This window comes from Mus caroli, unplaced genomic scaffold (genome assembly GCF_978045245.1).
Source record: "Mus caroli unplaced genomic scaffold, Mus_caroli_1 scaffold_13, whole genome shotgun sequence".
Lineage (NCBI taxonomy): Eukaryota > Metazoa > Chordata > Mammalia > Rodentia > Muridae > Mus > Mus caroli.
In genome coordinates this window covers 25993250-26016496 of record NW_028227268.1, presented here as the reverse complement: position 1 = coordinate 26016496, position 23247 = coordinate 25993250, and the positions used below count along the sequence as shown (strand labels likewise).

At 49.2% G+C, this 23247-nt stretch overlaps 2 protein-coding genes across 2 annotated transcripts in view; both read left to right on the top strand.

The window, feature by feature from the left end:
* Hoxb3 (homeobox B3) overlaps positions 1-23247 on the top strand; it is a 53473-nt gene that overhangs the window by 15787 nt on the left and 14439 nt on the right. The window contains exon 2 of the mRNA XM_029483438.2: positions 14503-14686. The gene's annotated coding sequence lies outside the window, so the exon portion shown is untranslated. The remainder of the gene's footprint in view (positions 1-14502; positions 14687-23247) is intronic.
* On the top strand, positions 9890-11638 carry Hoxb4 (homeobox B4). Its single transcript, XM_021175663.3, has 2 exons — positions 9890-10514; positions 11328-11638. Exons 1-2 carry the CDS (start codon positions 10061-10063, stop codon positions 11624-11626), a joined length of 753 nt encoding a protein of 250 aa, XP_021031322.1. The 5' UTR covers positions 9890-10060; the 3' UTR covers positions 11627-11638.

Below are 23247 nucleotides of genomic sequence, written 5' to 3'. Positions count from 1 at the left end.
AGTTCAAAGAAGTGCAGAGGAGGTGTGCAGCAGTAGCAGAGTCTAACCTGGGGGTTCCACGGGAATCCTTTTTCCTGGCTCCTGGCCTCAGTCTATCTTGCTTTCCAGATCCTTTTCAGGGTCCTGAGCCCCAGATAACCAGGCTTGTCTCTGAAAAAATGCACCCCCCCTCCTACACTTTGCATGTCAGTTTAACAAACTCTGATAGAATGTTCAAGGACAATGGCCTTGAGACATGTATGAAGCATGTTTGAATAGATTTTTCAGAATGGCAAAGAACAGTTCTGACCACGGGTGCCTGCTTGGAAGGTCTCTAAGCAGATCTTGGAGAACAAGCCCTAGTGGGTTTTCTCTTCTGCAGCTTGGTTTTTCTGGAGCATCTGCTCTTTGACCTGTAGCCAGGGCAAGTGGATGAGGTGTACAGAGGGGTGTAGCGAACTCTCCTTGCCCCAGACTTGTGTTACCTCTGCCTTCCTCCCTTCCTCCTCTTTTCTTCCTTCTCCTTCCCCCCTTTTCATTCTTCCTCTCTTCCGCCCTTGCCCTCTCTCCATGCAAGTCCTCTCTGAAAATGCTGCCTTCGTGCCCCCCAGTTCTCTTCTCTCTCTTTACTGTTTTCTCTCTCCACCTGTCTAGGCCTCAACTTCTCTGAGCCACCAACCGAGCCAGCACCCTCTAGGCAAATCATCTGCCCTAGGGGCAGAGCCCAGCCTGGCCTCTACTGCGAGGACAATTTGATTTTGTTTTGTTTTATTTGATTGCTTGTTTTGTTTTGTTTCTCTGTGGCCACTGGGGTGGGAGGAAGTATGAAGAAGTGTAAACAGGAAAGCTGGCCTAGCCTGGAGTTCCAAGGGCCCATATTTCATCAGCTTCCTCTCCATAACTGCAGCGGGGACACTTAACCCTTCCCTGGCTGCGAGACCTTCTTCACTGGGGGACGAGGGGGTACACTCAGGGATCTAAAAGCCAGTTTGTCTTTCCCCTGCTTGATTCTTTTATCTCTGGGATCTGGATGCTGGGAGAGAAGCCAAACATCTGAAGCAAAGGAAAGAGACTTGACGCAAAAGGAACAGATATATTCCCGAATTTAGTCCCTTTCTGGGGCTGTTCTCATTGAATAGGAGCACCCCAGCCTGGAATCTACCAGGCCAACCTGAGAGGACAAGGCTAATAAGAATCTCCCCTCCCCCATTTTTAGGAGTTGGCACTCCTAGTCACTTTATTCATTTTTTGGAGGTTTTTAGAGTAATTGGATTTTGGGGCTGGGATCTGCCCACAGCAGGGCTATCGATTGCTGCAGCGCAGTTACACATCCATATTAATTAACCTAGACACCACATGGAAACTGAGCTGTTTGGGAAGGGGGAGGGGAGCAATGGGGGCCCTTTATGGAGAATGGCCATTTCTCCCTAAGTGTCCCCGAGGCCCAGATAGGAAGAGTTGCTGCCCAGGAGAATCCTGTGACCCTCCCAAGCTCAAAGTCCTTGGACATCAGCAAGGGGTAAGCCTGACTTGGTTGCTGCAATTGGACTCTCTCAAAAAATCTTCTAGGGGGTAGATTAGGCTTCTAATGTGTCTTCCTCATCCAGGTCTGTCTTTCTAGCTTGCTGATGCTGTCTCTGGTGGAGGTTCCCAAAGCCACTTTTTTTTTTAAGTGATGTTAACAGCCGTCCACACCTTCATTTCAGCTTCCCAAAAGGTAGTAGCCTTCTGATGGTTTTCAGGATTGTTTTAAGTGGTCCTTTTACTGTCCCATTTGTTGTCCGTGCTGTGGCCTTTCCTTTTACTTCTACTCTTCTCTCTAAAAAGTGATTAAAATCTGTTAAAGGATTTAATTAAGAGAGTTAAATGAAAAGGAAGGAGGCGCAAATGAGTTGGGGGAAAAAACCCACACCAAAGCTATTCTCAACGATTAAATCGCCATTTTAACAATATAATGGAGTTTGCATCCTGAAAGGGGAAATCAACGCTCATATCTCATCAATAATTCATAGAGTCCGGGATCACGCAGAGGTCAGCAGACGGGGGTGGAGGGGTGCGAGCCGGCCTATGTGGGGGCTCCAGGCCTCTGCCGCATACATTACCCGCTGCCGGCCTCACTACCCGTCAGCCACTTGAAGGTCACGCCGGGGTATGCCTACAGGTTTAGGTGATCTTTCCTCCTTTCTTTTAACGAATTCATTGAGAATTCATTGATTTAGGAATTCCAAGTGGAAGTGGTGGTGGTTTAAAGTCCTGGATAGGATCAAAATCCGGGAAATTTGGGGACCTGTTGGCCAGTACATAGCGCCTCTTAAATTTTACTTTCTCTTCCTCTCCTTCCTTTCCTTTCTACCTTAACTTCCTGCCTTCCTGTTTCTCCTCTTTTCCTTTGAGAAAGGAGGATGGATACAAAGGAAAGCACCTTGCACCGTCATGCCCATGTCAAAGGCTCCTAGGCCTGGCTCTTCTTGTCTTCCTTTCTTAAAGGACTGGGGGCCGAGTGCACGTGGCTGCAGGTTGCCCTGAGACCTTGGGACTCAGCGTCTAGGGTTGCAGCAGCAACCCATTGGCTTCAGATCCCGGTGGGGTAGGATGAATCATTCAGCAAGGGATAATTTCTAGGCCTGAGGCTGCCTTACATAACCTCCAGATATCCCCCAAACATCCCTAAGTGAAAAGGGGGGCAGTTAGCATTGCACCAAGCACTTAGCAGGCCAATGATGAGAAAATGACTGTGTGGGGAGTCGCTTCTTGGGGGATTTGGAGTCGCTTTTACACACCTATTTTTCTCTTTCTCTCTATTCCTCCCTTCTCTCTCTTTCTTCTCTTTTCTCTCTCCTTCTTGCTTAACAACTCCAAAAGGACCTTACGGAAGGAGAAATGAAACCTTTCCCTGCAACAGATGGGAACCTGAGAGGTGGTATTTGGGCAGATGGGAAACCGAAAGCGCGCTGGTCCACTGCAGGGCTGCTGCGCTGGTGGGCAGGCAGAGGCTGTAACTTCCCGGATCTGCCAGTAGAGTCCGCCTTAGACCAAGTTCACAGCCAGGCTGGGGTCTTAGAGTCGCTAGAGAGCGACCGCTCAAGGTGGCCCCGGGCCCCGCTGGGTCTGCATTGTTAGGACATAGCTCTCCTTTCACCCCTAAGGGCACAGTAGACTCCTCTGATCCCAAGGAAACCCTGCCTCAGGCTCTTTCCATTCTTCACCTTTGAATTCACTCTTCTTCTGGCCAACCCACTCTGCCACTCTGCGGGTCCCATAGGCCCCTCTCTCAGGAATCACCGCCTCACTCTTTCAGACAGGAATGAAGGAGGGTGGGCGGTCAAAAGCCTTGGCTGGCATCTCAACCAAAGAGACGTATGAAAATGCAGGAAGTGGGGTCCGTGCTTCACCCCACCCCCAGGAGTTATTGAAAAACCTAAAAGCTCTTTCTTGGGGTGGGGTGCGCAAGGTGGCCAAAGGGGAGGGACAAAAAAGGTGATTTGCTCTTTGATTTCCGCAGTATTCACAGACCCAGGGCTGTGAGGCCTGTGTTGTTGCCGGAGAGGTCGCAAAGTTGGAGGGTCAAAAGTTTACGTGCATGCGTGATCCCGGCGGCCCAGGCGTCTAGCGGCGGGGGCGGGGTGGAAGAGGGGGAGGGGAGGGGGCTGTATGTGTGAAGAGAGAAGAGAGAGCCTGGGCTGCTGGAGGTAAGGAAGGCAAGAGTGGGGTGGAAGGGGTGGAGGCAGCAGAAATGAGATAGGGGGAAGGCAGATATTTGAGAGAGGGGAAACTGAGGAAGGAAGAGACTATTCCGCCAAAACTGTGAGGCTGCTTGGTGGAGAGCTGCACAAAAGACGGGGCGTGGCGAGTCCTCCACGCGATTTTCTCTCCCAAAGATAACCTTTGAGTCACCATATAAAATTTAATTAAAACCTACCCAGCCGCACACATTTAAAAAATCCAATTACCCACACGTCCTTGCAGGACGTTTGGCAGGACCAAAAGAAGGCTTCCAAGGTGAAGGCTTGATTCTCACATCAGTTCCACCCTGCTCGCCCTAAAGGGGACAAACTGCAGGCTCCTCACCCACCTGAAAGATGTCTCCTGTTTTCCCAGACCCCTAATTCCTAGATTAGCTGCAGGAAGCTGAGTTCAAGACTTTGGGTCAGTGCTAGAGATTTTCTTTTCTTTTAAAATTCTCCATCCTTTCTTTTAAATGTCGTGCTTAAGAACTGGGGCATTGAAAAGTCGTTTGCTCTCTCATTCTCTCCCAAGCCTCCGTTTGGATGTTCATCTGGATTCCCTCTCTCCCTCTTTGGAAGAGGGATGTGTGATGGAAAAATACCTAATGATCTCTTGGAGATCTTTTGTAAATGGAGTTGAAGCAGGCGACCTGAAATGAACCCTCAGTCTATACATTACTTACTTCATAAGTAAAATGCTTCCCGGAGACCGTGGTAATAACAAAGCATATGCCTATTTTGGTCTTTAAATGACTATTGCATTATAAGATGCCATCACAGTCTCTTCTAAACATTCGCTATAGGAGTTGTACTGTGGGTGTTTGTCCTTCTACAGTGGAGAAAACCTGAGAGCTTTTGTAAAGATGACTTTTGAAATAAAGCCAATGAGGAAAAAAAAAAAGGTTAATAGCAAATTTCAAGTCAATTTAACCCCAAGGTTCTCCCACCCCAACTAAAAAGGTGTTTGGGATCTTATTTTTATTTAGTTCTCAAGTGAAATTCCCTGGGGGTGTGTGTGTGGAGTCCAGAGAGGAAGTCTTGGGTCCTGAGGAGTAGAGGCTACAAGGGCAAGGGGGGAATCTATTTTGTTTGATCTCCTCCTAAGTCTCACTTGCCTTCATCTTAGGAGAAGCTATTGACAAAGTAAAAGATCTGTAATAGACTTGGAGTGGTCCAAAGTCCCAAGCTAAAAATGGTTTTGGGAAGGGAAGAGTGACTTCTGCCACCCCAGACCAAACTGGATGCTTTGAGAATCCTTTCCCAACCCATCCGTACTAGAGGGTACCACTACCAGCCACTCTGCCAGTACTTGGTTCCTAAACAGCCTGGAAGAAGAGTCATCTGGCTTAACTCAACCAGTCTGCTGGGGGCCAGAGAAAGGGAAAGCTATTATAGACATTGACATTCCACCAGATTTTAAAACCTTGGTCTTGGGGGAGGGGGGGACAGTGTGGCTGAATGAGTGAGAACCACGGATGAGGGAGTATTTTGTTTTTAGGGACAACTACAGCCTCTGAAAGCCAGGTCCTCAAGCTTCCAGCCTCAGCTTCCAGCAGTGCAATCCAGCCTATCTCCCAGGGCTCTCGATTTCCCGAATGGGCTCTGCTGTGGATTAATTGCTCCATCCAGAGAGGTGGGAAAGTCTGGAACTCTGGGGCCTCCAAGTTTTAAAAGTGTCCCTGTATCTGACATTTGGGGCGACAGAGTGGACGAAGAAGTCTCAGTTGACTCAAGCCCTGCAGAGTGCAAGCATTTAGGGTGACATCCCAGACGTGCCAGAGAAGGAAACCGTTGACTGAGGCCTGCTTTCTAGGGTTTAGATGCCCAGTGACACTCTCTCTGCCCTTCAGATGCCAGTGCCAGCATAGTTGGTTCGGGCCTCCGAAGGATTCCCTCCACGGGGTCACACGGTCTTGCTCTCAGTGCTGGGCACCGGAGCTGGCAAAAATATTGGAATGATGGAAAAATCAAAGCAAGGGTGGGTCAGCCTGAATCGCATTGGAATGGAGACTTTTGGGGGGCGGGGGTGGGTGGGGGAACAGAGAAAAGTAGAACTGGAGAGGGTAAGCTGAATCAAATCCTGCTCTGTCGTTTTTCTCCCAAGTAATGACCTGCGCAAAATTCAATATGACCGAGCGAACTGCGTGAGCATATTATACTAACTGCCTGCTCGTGGGGGAGGCCCGGAGAGGGGTGAACCGCAGGTCACGGCGTCTAAAAATTATTAAAATGTTCGAGAACCTCGTGACGCGCCTGCTGTTTAACAAAGACTGCCAAAGTATGAGATTAATACGAAAACTTGCTCTTCAAAAACAAAAACACATCAAAAAAAAAAAAAAAAGTCCTTTTCCGGCCTCCGAGGGGGCCTGTGGTTCCTCTGCCCGCAGCCGCGGTTCGGTTTTCCGGATACACAATAGTGGACAGGAGCGAGCTCCGCTGTTGCTCAGCGGGCCACGGCCGGTCGGCTTGATGCAGGCGGGGAGCGGCTGGGTGAGTACTCTTGCTGGCTCAGGCCCTTGCTATGCTCAGCGCGCTTGGGGTGCCCGGACCCGCTAGAGACTGACCTCCGGTTGGCCCTCGGGTTCCTGTTCCTCTCTGTTTCCCTTCCAACTCGCCCATAAAAGGTAGATGATTTTTCTGTGCTGGGGGTAGGCCTGTGATGGCGGAGAAGGGGTGGGCTGGGTAGCGAGGGGTCACACTAGCAACCTGTGGCTGCCAGGAGAAGGCGGCCAAGTGGCCTCTAAAGGACCCGGAGCACTAGAGATAGGGTTAGAGAGCGTGCCCAAGCCCCTGGCTCTGCGTGTTTTCATTGTTATTGTTATTGTTGTTGGTATTCTAGGCATAGAGAGGTGAGGCTGCTTGTAGCTGCAATGAAACCTGTCCTGGGCTTGCAGATAAATCCTGTCTTCCGCCCCTGGCGTCTACACAGGGAGGGAGTGTGGATGGGGGTTGCTGCTGCGCCTTGGTGGGAGGGCAGGTGGTGGCTCTCCTAAAAGCGAACATCTCAGTGCGCGGGCCCTAGGTTCAACCATACCCAGCTTTGCATCTCTCTATCCCTATTCCTCTCCCTTGGAGCTCAGGAAACCTGGGCCACATCCCTTGTTAAAGTATAGATCGGCAAAATGTAGACTAGTTGCTCTCTGAAACAGAGTTAGGCCAGTATTCAAGAGCAGGGCAGGAGATATGGGATAGGGGAGGGGCCTTGGACATTGAAGTGGGTCGTGGTACTTCTAAATACCTTTTGAGAAGACTGTTCTTGCTTGGTGCTAGGGTTAAAGCAGCACACTTTGTCTATGGGTGACTAAATTGAACCCCATCTTTGATGAAGATCAAAACTACAATGTATTTTCTCTGACTTTCTCTCCAGTTAAGTATGAATCTGGCCTATAGGAGGGCATTGGGGTTAGAAAACAAACCCAGAGGACAACATTGTCATGCCTAGATCTATGAGGTTTAACAATAACAACAGCAACAACAACAACAACAACCACAACAACAACAACAAAGACTGAGGTCTCTGGACCCAGTTGCCTGCAGGTGGGAGCTCTCCTGCCCATTTGCAAGGGTTCCTGGTGTGTGCATGCGTGGGTTTGGCTTGTTTGTGTATGTTCATGAAATTGACAGTGTTATAATTTACTCAGTAAGGGCAGAAGTATCCCCCAAGCCTAGGGTGCTATAGCAATGGTGATGGTGAGGAAGACTCTGCCAGACACACTTGCCCTCACCTGGTCACAGCTCTGCCAGTCTAAACTCCAGATCCTTCCAGCTCAATTTCTCATTTTTTCAGTTTAGAAAAATCAACAGTTAGTGGGAGCTTCAGGAAGTTCACTCAGAAACCCCAGAATCCCATTTTGGCCCCACTGCCAGCAACCCAAGCAGGTGGATGGGCCCAGTTAGTGAGCCTCTAGACAGAGGATCCTTGCCTGGAGTAAGGTGTGGGTAGTGGGGTCCCCCTCACACCTCTAGGGGGGTGTCCCCTTATTCCAGCCTCCAGGAGGTATGGGGGATATGTGAGGTTGGGAGGGGCCTGCACATCATCTAGCTGCAACTTTTATGGTTCCTCATTGCCCTTCATTCGGAAATGAACTGCCTTTGATCTTCTTCTCAGGTTGTAAACGGAATTGCCCGTCATTAAATATAGGGGGGGGGCATCTGTTTGGTCTCCCAGCATTTTTCCTCACAGCTGTTTCTCTTTTTAGCATTCACTTTTTTCCTAAAGGACTTTTATTACACCCCCTTCACACCCAGACACCTCTCCCTCCTCCCTTTGCTTTGGAAAATATCTATATATGCGTTTGATCACAAACTAAAGGCTGTGGGGGCAAGGGAGGAGCCTATTTGGGGTTTTGTATTTTTTTCTTTAAAAAAAAAGTCATGGGGGGAGGGGAGGGGCCGAGGGCACCCAGAAAGGCCTGATTCTGACTTCGAGGCAGCCTCAGGATGACCCTTCCTTCTTTTGTGCTTAGCTAATGTTTACATCTAATAATTCATGCGCCACCGAAAGTCGCGCGGCAGCCACGAGGTTCGAGTCCCTTTGCACAACAGCTGCCTTTTTAAAAAAAAATCTTATTTTATTTTTTTGAATAGAAAGTTGAAACCCCTTGTAATCCCAAGAACGGACCCACAGTGACTTTTTCTGCTCCCAGAGCTCAAAATTAAAACAAAACGAAATAAAAATGAAAACATTCAGATCACACCCAAAAGAAGAACGCACGGAAAGTAAGAGAACTGGAAATTTCCTGGGCCAAGAAGACCTGTCTGTCTTCTGTATATACCCTGTAGATCCGAATTTGTGTAAGGAATTTTGTGGTCACAAATTCGTATCTAGGGGAATATGTAGTTGACATAAACACTCCGCTCATATTCTTTCCCAGAAGAAAAATAGATTATTGTCTAAATGAGGACAATCCAGTGACTGCCTTCAAGAAGACTCCTTTTCTTTTCCTCCCTCAACCGATGAGGGAGAAATCTCATCTACCTGAGGTGCCCCCATGCCCACCCCTGGAAGCTTGGGTCCTTGTTCACTCAAGAGATTAATATTACTGGTGTTTTAGAATTTATCCTTAAGCCCCAACCTACCTATTTTTATTCTGGGTCCAGGGGGCTTTATTGGAAATTATGAGGAGGAAAAAAAGATTGCTGAATGCTGCAGTGTGCAAAGGCAAAGGAAATTTGCTTTTTAAACAGATGCGGAGATTGCTGTTTCGTTGAATTCAAGACAAGATGCCCTGAAAATATAAGGTTGCCATGGGTGTTCTTGTGCGTGTGATGTTGGTGGGGGCGTCACAGCTAGGGCTCCTTTACTTAGTATTCAAGGTTGTGAAATTTCTTTCTGCCACACTGACAAGAGGCGGCGGCTTTAGCGGCAATTAGAACTCTTGGTTAGCATTGCTTCGATGAATCTGGAATTAGCAAATTACTATTCAATTGGTTTTAGAAACTTGCGGGTTTGGTTTGGTTTCATTGTATCTTCTGTCTTTAGTGGAGGGAGTCGAGCCGTTCCTCTGACCTTGGGCCTTGTGGGTTAAAGGGAGGGAGTGGTGAGGAGGACAGACTGACGGACACAGCGATGCTCATAGTGCAGCTAAATGCGATTTGGAAGGCGAAGTCTCCCCGAATTAGTGCGTGAATTTCCTATCGATCCGCTCGCGGTTCCATTCATCTCTGACAAGTCCCTCTGCGCACCCGCCTTCTAGCTCCCGACGCCTCCTCACTCACCTCCTACCCCTCCCCATCTGGCTGCACTGAGAAGCCCCAAGCTCAGCGCCCCTATGACCTAGTGGGTACCCATTTCAAGAAGGCGCTCCCTGGTCGGCCAACCACTTAAAACCCCACACAGACATCTAGTACGTGAGCTCCCTCTTATCCTGGGGAGGAGATGGGGCCCTATGGGAGTCAGAGAACGGTTGGTGGAGGTTAGGTAGGGCAGGGGTGGGGGCTACACCCGGAGCCCCAACTTCTGAGGGATGCAGGGATTGTGCTCTGCCCAGCCCCCTCACCCCCAAACAGGCCCTCCAATTAACCTGCTCACTCTTTCTTAGTTCATCACCCCTCTCTGTTGTGGAGAAAGCCAGGCGAGGAGGGGGTCGCCCCGCGGGAGCCCTATGTAAATCCTGGTGTTGGGTGGGTGGGGAGGGGTAGAGAAGGGGAAATAAACCTCTTTGGCTGGAGTAGGGTCCGGGTGAGCAGATTTCCTTATCCGGGAATCGCAGGCCGAGTGGCCATTGGCTCGGAGGATCACGTGGGCCTCTAACTTTGTTCACTTGACAGTAAGTAGGAGGGCTTTCGGAAACAGGAAAACGAGTCAGGGGTCGGAATAAATTTTAGTATATTTTGTGGGCAATTCCCAGAAATTAATGGCTATGAGTTCCTTTTTGATCAACTCAAACTATGTCGACCCCAAGTTCCCTCCGTGCGAGGAGTATTCACAGAGCGATTACCTACCCAGCGACCACTCGCCCGGGTACTACGCCGGCGGCCAGAGGCGAGAGAGCGGCTTCCAGCCGGAGGCGGCCTTTGGGCGCCGGGCTCCGTGCACTGTGCAGCGCTACGCGGCCTGCCGAGACCCCGGGCCCCCGCCACCTCCGCCGCCCCCGCCGCCCCCGCCACCGCCCGGGCTGTCCCCTCGGGCTCCCGTGCAGCCAACAGCCGGGGCCCTCCTCCCGGAGCCCGGGCAGCGCAGCGAGGCGGTCAGCAGCAGCCCCCCGCCGCCTCCCTGCGCCCAGAACCCCCTGCATCCCAGCCCGTCCCACTCCGCGTGCAAAGAGCCCGTCGTCTACCCCTGGATGCGCAAAGTTCACGTGAGCACGGGTGAGTGCGTGGGCACCCCTTCCCCTCCCACCCCCGGCGCTTTACAGTGAAGGGACCTCCGAGGCATGTGGGGGAGGGAGCGAGGGGAAGCCAATTGTCCCCGCTATAAACTCGCCATTGCCAGAGATTTACGGTCTCCTGTTTTCAGAGCCACATAATTACATCGCCCATAAATTTTTATGGCCTAGTGGGCCCTGCGCCTTTGAAGTCATCCTCTTCTTCATTCTCCCAGCGACTTTTTCGCCAGGGATTCGCAGTCCCAGTAAAGTTGGAAGTTGGGGAGGGGTGTGGGAGGAGGGGAGGAGAAGGAGGAGGAGGAGGAGGAGGTAATCCCTATTTAAGCACAGAGTTGAATCAACTTCCTGGATTTCTTCCCCCCCCCCCTTTCTTCCAATCTGGTACCTTGGCTGGAGAAGTGGGCAAAAGTTTTTACTAAGGGGAAGGCGCTGCTTGGAATCTGAGCAGTGAGGGTGGGAACTAAGCCGGGGAAAGTTCTAGGGCAACACCCCTCCCACTACCCCACGCCATTCTCCCACCCGGGGTCCTCAAGCCAAAGAGTGAGATGAAAATCTTTCCAAGATTCCTCACAGTGCCCCTCCCCCAGGCAACAAGGACAACGGTACAGCCCTCCAAAAGTTTGAGGATTTTTTGTTTCTCTTTCACGGGTCTTCCTTTTTCGACCCCCTCCCTCCAAGATGAGGTAGTGGAAGCAGGAGGCTCGGTGTTAGCTGGAAGGAAGAAAGGGTTTCCCTCCTCCCTTTCGGGGGCAATAAAACTTTCTCTTTCTCCCCCTCTCTCTCTGTGTGTGTCCAGTAAACCCCAATTACGCCGGCGGGGAGCCCAAGCGCTCTCGGACCGCCTACACTCGCCAGCAGGTCCTGGAACTGGAGAAGGAGTTTCACTACAATCGCTACCTGACGCGCCGCCGGAGGGTGGAGATTGCCCACGCGCTCTGCCTGTCCGAGCGCCAGATCAAGATCTGGTTCCAGAATCGGCGCATGAAGTGGAAAAAAGACCACAAGTTGCCCAACACCAAGATCCGCTCGGGTGGCACCGCGGGCGCAGCCGGAGGCCCCCCTGGCCGGCCCAACGGAGGCCCCCCTGCGCTCTAGTGCCCCCCCAAGCAGGAGTTCGAACATGGGGGGCGGGGGGGAACAGCGAGCACCGAAGGGGGTGCGGGGTATGGGAGGGTCCCCGGGCTTGAGCCCAGAAAAATTTATCTACCCTACCCTCACTTTATCTATAAGGAATAAACACAGAGAAGGGGGGTAGGGAAGCCTTATTTATAGAAAGAACAATAGGGAACCGGGTAAAGTCCTTCGGAAACAAGATTCGAGTCTCTTGCTTTCTTCCTAAAAAAAAAAAAAAGAAAGAGAGAGAGAGAGAGAGAGAGAGAGAGAGAGAAGAAAAAGAAGGAAGGAAGCAAGAAAAGGAGGAAGAAAGGAAAAGACAGAAGAGAAATGGAGGAGTCTGCTGCGCCTGGTTTTCAGCTTTGGTGAAGATAGATCCAGGCTTCATCTTTAATCACGCCAGGCCCGGGCCCATCTGTCTTGTTTACTCTGCCGAGGAGAAGACGAGCGAGCGAGCTTCGGTGGCGACCATTACCTCGACACTTGGCTAACAAATGAGGCCAGGCTCGGCCGCTGCCGCCGCCTCTGCTGCTGTCGCTGCTGGATCACAGCCTGGATTTTCTTTCTTTGTCCCCTACTCCTGACACCCAGCGAATGCACCCTCAGACTGCCAGATAGCACAGTGTTTTGGCCACGGTAACAAACACACACACACATAACTTTCCTCCCTGTCTGTACCCACTTTAGGGTGTGGAGGGTGGGATGGGAAGACTGCTCACTCCCTTCCACCATAGACTTAGAAGGGGGAACAGGAGGGAATTGAAGGGTGGTCTGCACAACGTGGGTTCCCAAATCCGAGCCCAAGAAATAAATGAAAATGAAAAAAGAAAGATAGCAATTGGGCCTTCTGCTAGAAGGTCCAGCCAGGCCTGGCAAGGCGAGGGGCAGTTGAGTTCTGGGAGCTGGGAATGTCTTCTGGGTAGTTCACAGTAGTAGAGTCAAGACCTTCTCTTAGGTTACAAATGAATGTGAAATTAGGAAATAAAATACTGTGGCCCTCCTACTCTGGAAGGACAACCTTGCAGAACCCTCTCCCGTTGTTACCATTGTTGCATCGTTTATTATTATTATTATTAATATTATTATTATTATTATTATTTTATGTCATGTGTGTCCTCTCTCCTGTTCTCTTTCTGACATTCCAAAACCAGGCCCCTTCCTACCTCTGGGGCTGCCTGAGCCTAGAACCTTTTGTTGGTGTGAAAATTTGTGTCCTGTACAGAGTGACAACAGAAATAAATGTTTGGTTTCTTGTGACCATTACATCGTGGTTTTGTTGCAATGTTGAAGTTAAGGGTGTGAGCAAGTGCCCCCCCCCAGTGTGTGTGCCAAGCATCCTAGAGGGTATGGCCTCACAATTAAGTCCTCTCTCTCTCTCTCTCTCTCTCTCTCTCTCTCTCTCTCTCTCTCTCTCCTTTTAAAACTCCATCAGGACTTTCTTTTTCAGAAGCTTCTAAGGTGTGGACGCTGGTTTGTTTTCCCTTTGGGGTGGATGTGTTTTGTTTTAGACTTAAAAAAATTTCCCCCATCCAGTCCAAAAATGAATCACAAGGATTGGGAGGGCTGATTCCAGTCCCCAAGGGGTGTGTGTGTGTGTGTTTCATTGTAGGACAACAGAGGATTAAGTAGGGCAAAGTCTTTCATATGGGGATTTATTTGTCATAAGCAAATAAAATGCAGTTAAGCTGTCTCCTTCTAGACAGACGGCTCTTTGGTTATTAAAGTTCGAGAAAGGACTCCACGAGGCCAGCCTCTTTCCTCCCCGCAATAAGAAGGTATCACTTTCCTTTGAGGTGTTTAAGGCTTTAATGAGTCTAATTTTTTGCACAGATGTTTCTGGGTGTTTGCAGGGTTTCTGAGTATTTTTATATTACAAAGGAACTAGCCGGTGCCATAGCTCAAACTCTGACAAGCAAATAGATAATCAAGAAGACAAATGGGCTCTTTTGTGAAGCCCTGCTCCTGTATTAATTTTCATTTTCTTTCTCATAGAAAGTATCGAAAGTAAGGCTGGGGACCAAATAGCTGTCTGTCTCTGAGGTCCCAATAACCCCCTAGAACGGAATGGGGGGGGAGTGCAGGTGATCCTCAGAGACCTAGACCAGGTCTGGGTCACTTTTGTGTATCACAGCCAAGAAGTTCTAAGGCCTGAAGTTCTAAACCTGGCTTCTGTGAGCCTGTCATGGCCCAGGATGCAGCCATGTTGCCTCCAGGAAGCTCCACAGTCAAAAGTCATTTCGGTTTTTTTTTTGTTGTTGTTGTTGTTCCATTTCTTTCCAGAAAATAAAGAGCCAACCTCTTGCACATGTTTGATTGTTGTTTATTTTACGTCTCTCTGGTTAGCCTGTAAGGTTAGCAGGAATCTGAGTAGGCCTGGGAGCCCATCGGGCCAGTATCCCCAGCACAGTAGAAATGCCCCTTAGAATGAAACCAGAAGACCAGTTTTTAAGAGAAAGGAAAGAAGGATGGGAGAAAGAAAGAGTTGCCTGTAGCCCTGGAGGAGGATGAGAGGGTTAGCTTTGTCTTGGGTGTGGTGTAATGTTCTAGCTAAGGAGATAAGACAACCCTTAGTTGAGGGAAAAATAGTTCTTAAAAACCATAAGGCCTCCCCCCAGGGATGTCTCTAAAGAATCAAGTCAAAGCTGCTTCTTGGAAGGTATGAATAGAATCTTTAAAAAGAAGGAGAAGAAGAAGAGGAGGAGGAGGCTGAGGACGGACCGAAGATTTCTATAGAGCTTAAAGTTCACAGCCATTCTGTGTAGACAAGAGCTAAGAAAAATGTGAGAATTATACAGAAAACCATTAATCACTTCTTTTCTTTAAATACGTATCCTCTCTCCTTTGTCATTATTCAACAGCAAATCTCCGCAGACCGGCTGTTGGGGGAAAAAAGTGTTAGCCGTCTCTCCCCGGATCGGCAAGGGGGAAAAATTTTGGAGCCATAAAGTTGAAAACTTTTTTCTCTCAGTTTTGGAAGAAGCCTTCCTTTCGTCATGAATGGGACCAGAGGAGCTCAGGCGAGAGCGAGCAAGAGGCTCAGAGGTAACAAAGCCCTGGCTTGGGCTGGCTTTTTCACTTTTTATTTTTTTAAATCATTTTATGGGCTCTTTTCACAAGTAAAAGAAAAAGAAAACCTCTCACCTCCTCTTTCTTTTGCAACTATCTTTGTGGGTTTTATTTTATGGAGGATGCTTGAGCAGGTTTGCTGCCTTTTATGATGACTGATGTTTGGGGAGAAAAGGAGAGACAGAGAAGAGAGAGGCCTGGACACCTGGAGAGTGTTTGAACTGGTCAGGATGGAGGTGTCAGGGTTCCTGAAAAACACCAGAGAGGCTGTTTGTAAGGCTGTTCAGAAGTGTTTCTCTGGTTTTGAAAAATGCAGACAGGCCCAGGGAGAGCGCTCTCTCTCTCTCTCTCTCTCTCTCTCTCTCTCTCTCTCTCTCTGTGTGTGTGTGTGTGTGTGTGTGTGTGTGTGTGTGTGTGCGTGTGTGTGTGCCTGTGTCCTGGGACTCTGATTGTCTACACTATTTACCAGTGAGATGTTGTCACTGAAGTCTCCTTTAAAAAAAAAATGGAATCCAGTTCTTGAACGGAGTCCCCTAGCCTTGGAACTGATAGGAGTGGATTTGGTTGGGTTTTCTTCTTGTGTCTAGTTTGGGATTCTAGATAAATCTTTGCTCCTTGAAAAAGAAACTGCTCAGGACCAGGTGCATGGAAGCAGCAGAAATTCTCTTTTGTTCTGCCCCCCACCCAATCCCATCCACCTCACACTCCAGGCCTCCTGGAGTCTCCCGTGTTCAGTTTCTTTTCTTTTTGCTTCTGGGTTGGGGGCTCTGTTCTTCCTCTGGGGGCCTTACTTCTCAGGCTGGGGAATTGGTAGACTCTGCATTAGACCCGAATGTGCTGTCCCCTTTTCCCCCAGGCCTCACTGAGAGAGCGTTTGGAGGCGGGAGGATGGCAGGAGGAAGAGTTCATGGAGAGGCCACGTTTTCTAGGCGATTAGCTTGGTATTAGAACCACAAAATGACCTCGGAAGCCCCTTGACCTCTCTGAGACTGGACATTGTGCTAGCTCTTGCTTCCTGCCCCAGAGGGAAAGTCACACCTCTTCAGGGTTCCTAGCTTCTTTATTCCCCCTGTGGTCCCCAAATGCTTTGCTAGCTCAGAATTTATGGATCATTTTTTCTATTGTCGTGGATTGGGAAGAAAGGTGGAGTTTTGTTTGTTTTTGTTTTGCCTTTTTAAGTTAGCCCAGAAGTCCTGTGGGTAGGGAGTACTGGTGCTGATCTGTCTATATAAAGCCCCCCATCCCTATCCCAACTCCATTTGGAGAGTGTTTTGCTTCTCTCTCTCTCTCTCTCTCTCTCTCTCTCTCTCTCTCTCTCTCTCTCTCTCTCTCTCTCTGCCTCCTTTAAAGCGAGCAGAGGGAAGGAGAACTAAAGAATACAATACTGAGAGGTCAGACAGTCACCAGTCACAGATCAGAGGAATAAATTCCTGAGCTGGAGAGAAAGGCTTTCCACCATGGACACTATCTTGGAGATATTTCTTCATATTCTCTCTCTCTCTCTTTTCTGAAGTTCCTTTGTTTAGGAAGCTGTTTTTATAAACACCTTTACCTCCCGTACCCCAATCTTCCTTTTCTAAGTCCTTGGGTACCTCAATAACCAGTAGAGCAAGAGAGATGAAAGGAGGACCTCTGGCACGTAGCTCCGCGCGTCCACGCCCCAGTTTTCCGTGCTAACCAAAGTTGGTAGAAACTTTTCAAGTCAAGAGATAAGTGGAAGACTTGCTAAAGGGGGGAAGCTGGAGTGAAGACCCCTTTTCTGTGACCGGCGTTCTATTTTCTGCATTAAATCTCAGTAGCAGCACACAGGGAAGGAGAGGGAAGGAAGGAGAGGTGACCAGGAGAAGCTTTTTGCTTTTTTTTTTTTTTTTTTTCCTAGTTGGGAAGAGGAACCTGCTCTCCTTAAATTAAGAAAGGAAGAGACAGTGCTTTGCTGGAGCGCGTGTGAGGCCTTCCTTGCTCACACTGTATACATCTTTTCTGTAATTTGGGTAGTCTTGTCTCAGACAAGAAATAACAGGAGCCATTGGCTTTTTCTTTGTCCCCGGGTGGCATAAATGGAGGGACTGGGGTGGGTGGGTGGGTTCAGGAAGGAAAGGGGTGGGCTGAGAGGCAAACTGGGACCCTTTGATATTGTTGATAATGGCCACCTACTGCCCGTAAAGATACTCAACGAACGGGCCGATTGTCCATCACGGGGACGCTCTCTAGGTCCAAGTGACAAAGACCTAGTCACGTAGAACTTTTATAAGCTGTTTTGTGCAGTTTAAAAATCTCTGAGAATCAGGGGTTCACCAAAAGGAAGAAGGGTGACAATAGAAGGGAAAATCTGGGGTCCCCCAAATGTGTTCGTTCGCCTCGTCTCACCGCAGCGAAAGATCCCCCCTTTTTCTCATTTCCAGACCTGAACCATTTTGGAGCTGGCGGCTGCCTGGGATCTCCTTCCACATCTCTCGTGGCCACCCCCGAGTGAGGTCTTCCAATCTTTTGACCTCTCCCCCAGTTCCCTGGGCCCTTTGCACTCGCTCTCTTCTGTTGCTTGCCTGCCAGCCTGAGCCGGAGGCTGCTTAGTCGCACTAGGGTCCTGGAGGCAGCTTCAGCGCCTGGTGGGTCTCCCTGGAAAGCGGTGAGACTACGGGGCGGTTTTGATTGGAAAACTGAGTTGGGAAGTTTCCCAGCGTGAGTTGAGCGCTGACGGATTTGTGATCGGCCATAAAACTGGCGCGTTCAGATTCGTAAATCAATCTCGCTTTCCTCAGTCTAAACGTTCGCTTTATCGGCAGCAAGAAAGCGCTCAGTTCGCGCTCAGGCGCTTGTTTATTTGAACATGGACATTTCCCAGGATCCGAAGAGTGTGCATACTTTAGCAGAACCTGCCTGGCCTCTCCTTTCTGTAGCAGGGCTCTCCTTTTTCTTGTCCTTAAAAAAATAATTTCATCGTTTTAAGGATTTCTATCTTCAGTTTTAAAGATTGCCATTTCTTCGTGATCTCTCTCTCTCTCTCTCTCTCTCTCTCTCTCTCTCTCTCTCTCCTCTTCTCTCCTCTCCCTGCCCCTCCCCCCTCTCCCTCCATTTACCCCCACCTTGTTCGTTTTTGAAGGACAATTTTCCTTTTAATGGATTTGTAGCTAGGGACCTTGTAGACTGTGGCCTCGCAGGAGCCGGGAGCAGGCCTTCATCCGCATCAGGCTGAATTCAATACTAGTCTGTGTTCTGGATCTGGACAATCAAAGCTGACCACCCCCCCTACAGAGTCTGGGCCCCGCCGGCGCCCCCTCCCCATGGGGCAGGGGCAGGCTTCCAGCACTTTCCGCAGGGGTCCTGCTGCCTCGAAACCTCCGAGGCACACTAGGGAGGCTGTTTCTTTGGGGTGTGGTACAAGAAGAAGTCCTTAACCTTCATTGAGTCGCTTTTGGTTCAGACCCTTCTAAACAAACCAGAGGAGGCCCTTCATCCTCATTCCCTGGCTCCCTTACTCTATTGGCTTTATTCTTCTCCATTACACGGATGCCCTGTCGGCCTGGTCGCAGCTACCCCAGAGCTGCTGAGGTAGATAAGGCTGGGAATGTGCAGCGCCAGGCTTCTTAGGAATGCCTTTTTACTTCCCTTTGTATCCCCCCCCACCCCCCAGCCCCAGCTATGGACTCAGATTCATACTTATAACTTGTGGAGTTTGGGGTTTGTTTAGCTATGTTTATTCTTGAAAGGAAAGAGTCCGTATACCCCCTCCCCCTCAGTCCACCTCCCCGCCTTGGGCATGGATTTCTCCTATCCTAATGTTTAACACTTTTGACACGGATCACCCCCATCTTTTCCTCATTGATCAGTCTCCATTGTCTGCTGATTGGAAGCCTAGGACACTAACACCTGGAAATATAGACCGCAGGCTGCCAGGCAGGCTTCAAGGCTTCCCTATCTGTTCTTGTCAGCTCTTGTTTCACCACTTCAGGTACTGTCATTGGTGGTTTTCAAAGACTGGGATGGGATGGGCATAGGTAGAGTCCCGGTATCCTCTTCTTTTGTATGGAATCCTTGGTCCCTAGGTCTTTGTCTCTGGAGCTTATTATCAAATCAGCAGCAGCATTTGGCTCCTTAGGAGAGTAACAATGCTAAGGGGGAAAGTCCCCCTCCTGATTATTCTCAATCCTGGGAGATCCAGCCATCCCTTCACTATGTTTGCTCCTGACCTTTCAAAGGCACAACACAAAAGATGAGAAAGTGAATTAAAGCAGGAAGAAGTCCCACTCTTGATATGTACAAGGTAGCAAGGACTTGCATGGAGTCTTCCTTTCCCTGTCTGCTTCCCTTAGATACACTGTTGATGAGTTCGAAGGGAGTGGGGTCCTGCTAAAATAAATACCCTGTAGTGTGGGACAGACTGGAGTTGGAACTGGCATTTCAATTCTAAAGCATACAAATAGGAAGAGAGAAAACCAGGGGCTTGCAGAAGGACTCAATGCCCACCCCACCCCCACCCTGTCGCCCCTGCAGACGTTTCTGCACCTCTAGGAACTAGGCAGAAGCAGGAGGCGAAGGGAGAGAGGAGAGGTGGGCTGTGGGTAAGTATGCGCCTGTGGGGGTAGGGAGCTATAAGCAGAGTACGTATAGATGTGCCTGTGGGAGAGAGACCTTGCTACTATTCCATTGGTGCATGGGGGGGGGACCTATTTTACAGGAAAATTTCTCCTCCTGAAGGGGAAGGTCATAGTGGTCCTTTGAGCCTGAAATCGAAAGACCCCCTTCCCCCTCCTGGTCACGTGATTCATTAAATAATTAATGCCGAGGTTGCAGAATAGATATGTATTCGTCAGGAAAATCGCAGGCTCGGTCTCCCTGTTTCTGACGTCCAATTCAACTGTCCTTTGAAAAACAAGCCTGTACCCTGAGAAAAAAAAAGAGAGGGAGAGAGAGAAAGAGAGAGAGAGAGAGAGAGAAAGAAAGGGAGGCATCAGTAAAAGATCCCCACAGCTGGAACCACACCGCGGGCTGGGGTACTGTAAGTAGAAGGGATTTCTCACTACCTACCGCGCCTTATATGTCCATGTAAATTTATTGTTTGTTATTAATGTTATTGTCGTAAAATGTGACAAATAGCCATCTTCATTTCCTGCCATTTCTCTTCACAGGGTGCTCTGTGTTCATACCCATTGAGGCATTGCATAGAGATTTTAGGAATATTTCTCTCTCTCTCTCTCTCTCTCTCTCTCTCTCTCTCTCTCTCTCCTCCAACCTTTTTCTTGATTTATAGCAATATGGGTGTCAGCTTCTCAGCCGGCATGCCAACCATTGTGTGTGTGTGTGTGCATGTGCACGCGAGCGTCCGCATGTGTTTGTGAGTGAGTTGTGTTGTTTATGGCCATGTCTTCGATAAATCATTTCTCACAGAAAATGATGTAGAAGCTGGGCTGGTTCTGTGGCCGAGGAGAGAGAGGCGCTTTGGGAGGCACTGCCTCCCTCTCTGCTCTGCTCCCAGGAGTTGGGTTATTTCAGACAATTTACAGTAATACATCAGCAGTTAATATGAAAGCTCTATAGCTGGAGGTCCTAAATTACAGCATCTGTGATTATCAATTAAGATGAGATTTGTATAACTTTGGGAAACCAGAAATGCCTCGTTGGCATATAAACCCAGTCAAAGATCATGACCTAATAGAAAAATGATATTTGCAAGCTCCATAGAGCCAACATTCCAGCGGCAAGTAATGCTGTGTTCTGCGGCAGTTCCTCCTAGGAGTTTGGCATTTCCACCTCCTCCCCTGGGTGAACAAACCCAATTCTGAAGGCAAAAGGTGGGGTGTGTGTGGAAAAAAAAGGTGGGAGCATTGGAAGAAATTACAGGACTTTAAGGCACTGATTTTTGTATTCAGTGGAGACCCAACAGAAATGTTATGCAACTGATAAGGGGACAGGGGGAAATCTAGCAGAGCAGTAAAGCTGTACTTAAAGGTTTGGTGGGTATCGTGGGTATCGAGGGTGGAGAAGGAGCTACCTAACTTGGGGGAGACAATGGAGGCTGGAAAAAGGGTGAAGGGCAGGGAGAGAAGCTGGAACCCCTGGCTCCCCACTCTCTAGGCTACAAAACAAGGAAATGAATTCACACCCCAGGAGCCTTCCTTCGACCTATTGAAACAAAGAAAGTTTCTTGGGCAGTGAGAGTCAGTCTCTGTCTCTCCCTGTCTGTCTCTCCCTGTCTGTCTCTCTGTCTCTCTTCCTCTCTCACTCTGTCTCTCTTTTTTTCACTTTCTTTCTCCTGTGTGTGTGTGTGTGTGTGTGTGTGTGTGTGTGTGTGTGTTTGGGGGCTAAAGTGGGAGAAGCGCTCTTAAATCATTCTAGAAAAGAAATGTTTTAGGAGCCAAGTGGCCCTGGAAAGTTGAAGAGTGTTCCAGAATGTTGGATATGTTTCTTTGCCTTATCTTCAGCCAAAGACTGAGCAGTTGGGGTGCAGATCAAGAGTGGGAGATCTGGTAACTTCCCCCTGGTTCTTCATGTAGAGAAGAGGTTGCTGGCCAAAAGCAAAGTCAGATGTGGCTTCTTGGGGACCTCCTGTCCTGTGCCCCAAACTTGTGATGGATGAGAGGCAGAGAACCAGAGCCTTGCCAAGTCCACACTGTGGGCTGCTCCTCTCCTGGCTGGAGTCAGGCTAGTTGACTTTATAGTCACTAATATCTGTGATATTTAACTTTGCCTGCTTAGTGTAAACCTTTGAGCAGAAGAATTAGAGTGATTCTGTACAGGTGTTAAATTACCCATGGCATCAGCCCCTGGAGTGGCAACACAGGCCCCAGCCCAGGCAGCATCCAGGAGTTTATGCTACACTCTGCTCCAAGTCACAGCTGAGCTCTAGCCTTTCCTGGTTAACAGGGGATTTGAGGGCCATCATAGAAGCCTCTCAATGGGATTCTGGGTTGAAAGAGATCTGAAGAGACAGAAAGGGGCACCCACTGTCTGGTCTGATCTGCATAAAAAAGGAACTGGGAAGGGTCTGGATTCAGGGACAACTGCGGGGAGGGAGACTGGTTCGGAGAAGTGTGCCTTTTAGTCTGGTCTCCATCAGTGTCAGGGAACCCCAGTGTGAGAGGTGAGCTGTTTTACTTCTCACCTGGTGAGTGTTTTCATGTGTAAAGGTGAAGAAGCTGATGTTCTTTTTCACTGGGTGCCCCAGAATTTAGGCCAAAATCTTGGGATCTCTAAGCATGAGGCCAAGATCCATCTCTTGCTCTTTAAAGAGGAGCAAGAGTAAGGAGGAGGGAGGTAGACTTGTGCTAGCTTCTGAATTCAGCCTGTTTCAGAGGATAACGAAGGAGAGTGTGGAGCCTGAAGGATCTAGCCTGGGGAGCTGGGGCATAGCTAACTGGAGGTTGCTGGCAGTTGGACTCGGGGGCCACTACATCCATTTCCAGATTCTTCATTTCTATCGGCCTCTTACTTTTTCCCTTGTCACCTTTCCCTAGGAGATCTGCCCACCCCCTGGTATTTCCTTCTCCCTTAGGACTTGCCTTTGTCTCTTCTGGCCCTGGGGAAATGAGGTGGTGTGGATACACCTCCCCTTCTTCCCTCTCCCACAACTCTCATACAGACTTCCCCAGGAGACAAAGCAAGGAGACCATCATCTCTTGTCACTATTATCATTCAGTCATCAGCCCTTCTTGAATCCCCTTGTTTGAGGCCTGGTGCATCCATCTAGGTATCTAGTAGGCCTTTCCCCAAATCAGCAAGTTTGTGAAGACTGGAATATATATATTATACATATATATAATATATGTGTGTATGTATATATGTACATAAACATATTTTTCATACACACACACACACACACACACGCATGCATGCATTTGTTTCAGTTATCCTTGAGGCCTTGAAGCCCCCTGCCTCTTATATCTTTAACCCCCACCCTTGGATCTAGGGATGGAGTAACATATTTGGTGGATGGGACTCTAGGAAAGTTGCTGATCTGGTTCCTCCCCCCCCCCCAACTATAGTATCTATCACTGTACCCTTAAGATGCCAGGATGCTGGGCTGCTAATGCTTTGATGACCAGATGAGTTGGATGGAAAAATAAGTGAGAGAATAAGGAGGGAGGGAAGGAGGCAGGGAGGGAGGGAGGGAGGGAGGGAGAGGGGAAGAACAGCAGGCTCCCTTTGGGGTGGAAAGTCAAGGCTGAGCTCAAGGACAGGCAGGGTCTTAGGGCGAGAGGAGAGGAAACAAAGGCCAGTCTTAGGGAAAGAGAGTTTGTTCTGGAAGGACACACGACACAGGACACAGTTAAATGACAGAAGTAGAAAAGGAGCCTGCTCATTTTGTTCCCCTTCTCCCCAGAAAAAGACCCTCTCAGAGACAGGGTGTAGATTCCCCCACAGAGGAAAGGGCTCCAAAGGAGAAGGAGAGGCAGCCTTAAGGAGCTCACCCAGCCCAGAAGTGATCCCTGGAGACCCTCAGAAGTCCTGCCTGAGGAGCCTGCCACTCAGATTCCCTTGAGGAGCTAAGAGAGGAAGGGTGTAAGGCAACAAAGGGCCTGTGAGAAAGGGATGGAGACAAC

What these genes read in the sequence shown, in the direction of transcription:
- Hoxb4 (XM_021175663.3), top strand. Translation starts at nt 10,061, where the DNA reads ATGGCTATGAGTTCCTTTTTGATCAACTCAAACTATGTCGACCCCAAG. An exon ending in CAAAGTTCACGTGAGCACGG is followed by an intron (nt 10,515 to 11,327) that starts GTGAGTGCGTGG and finishes GTGTGTGTCCAG; the next exon opens with TAAACCCCAATTACGCCGGC.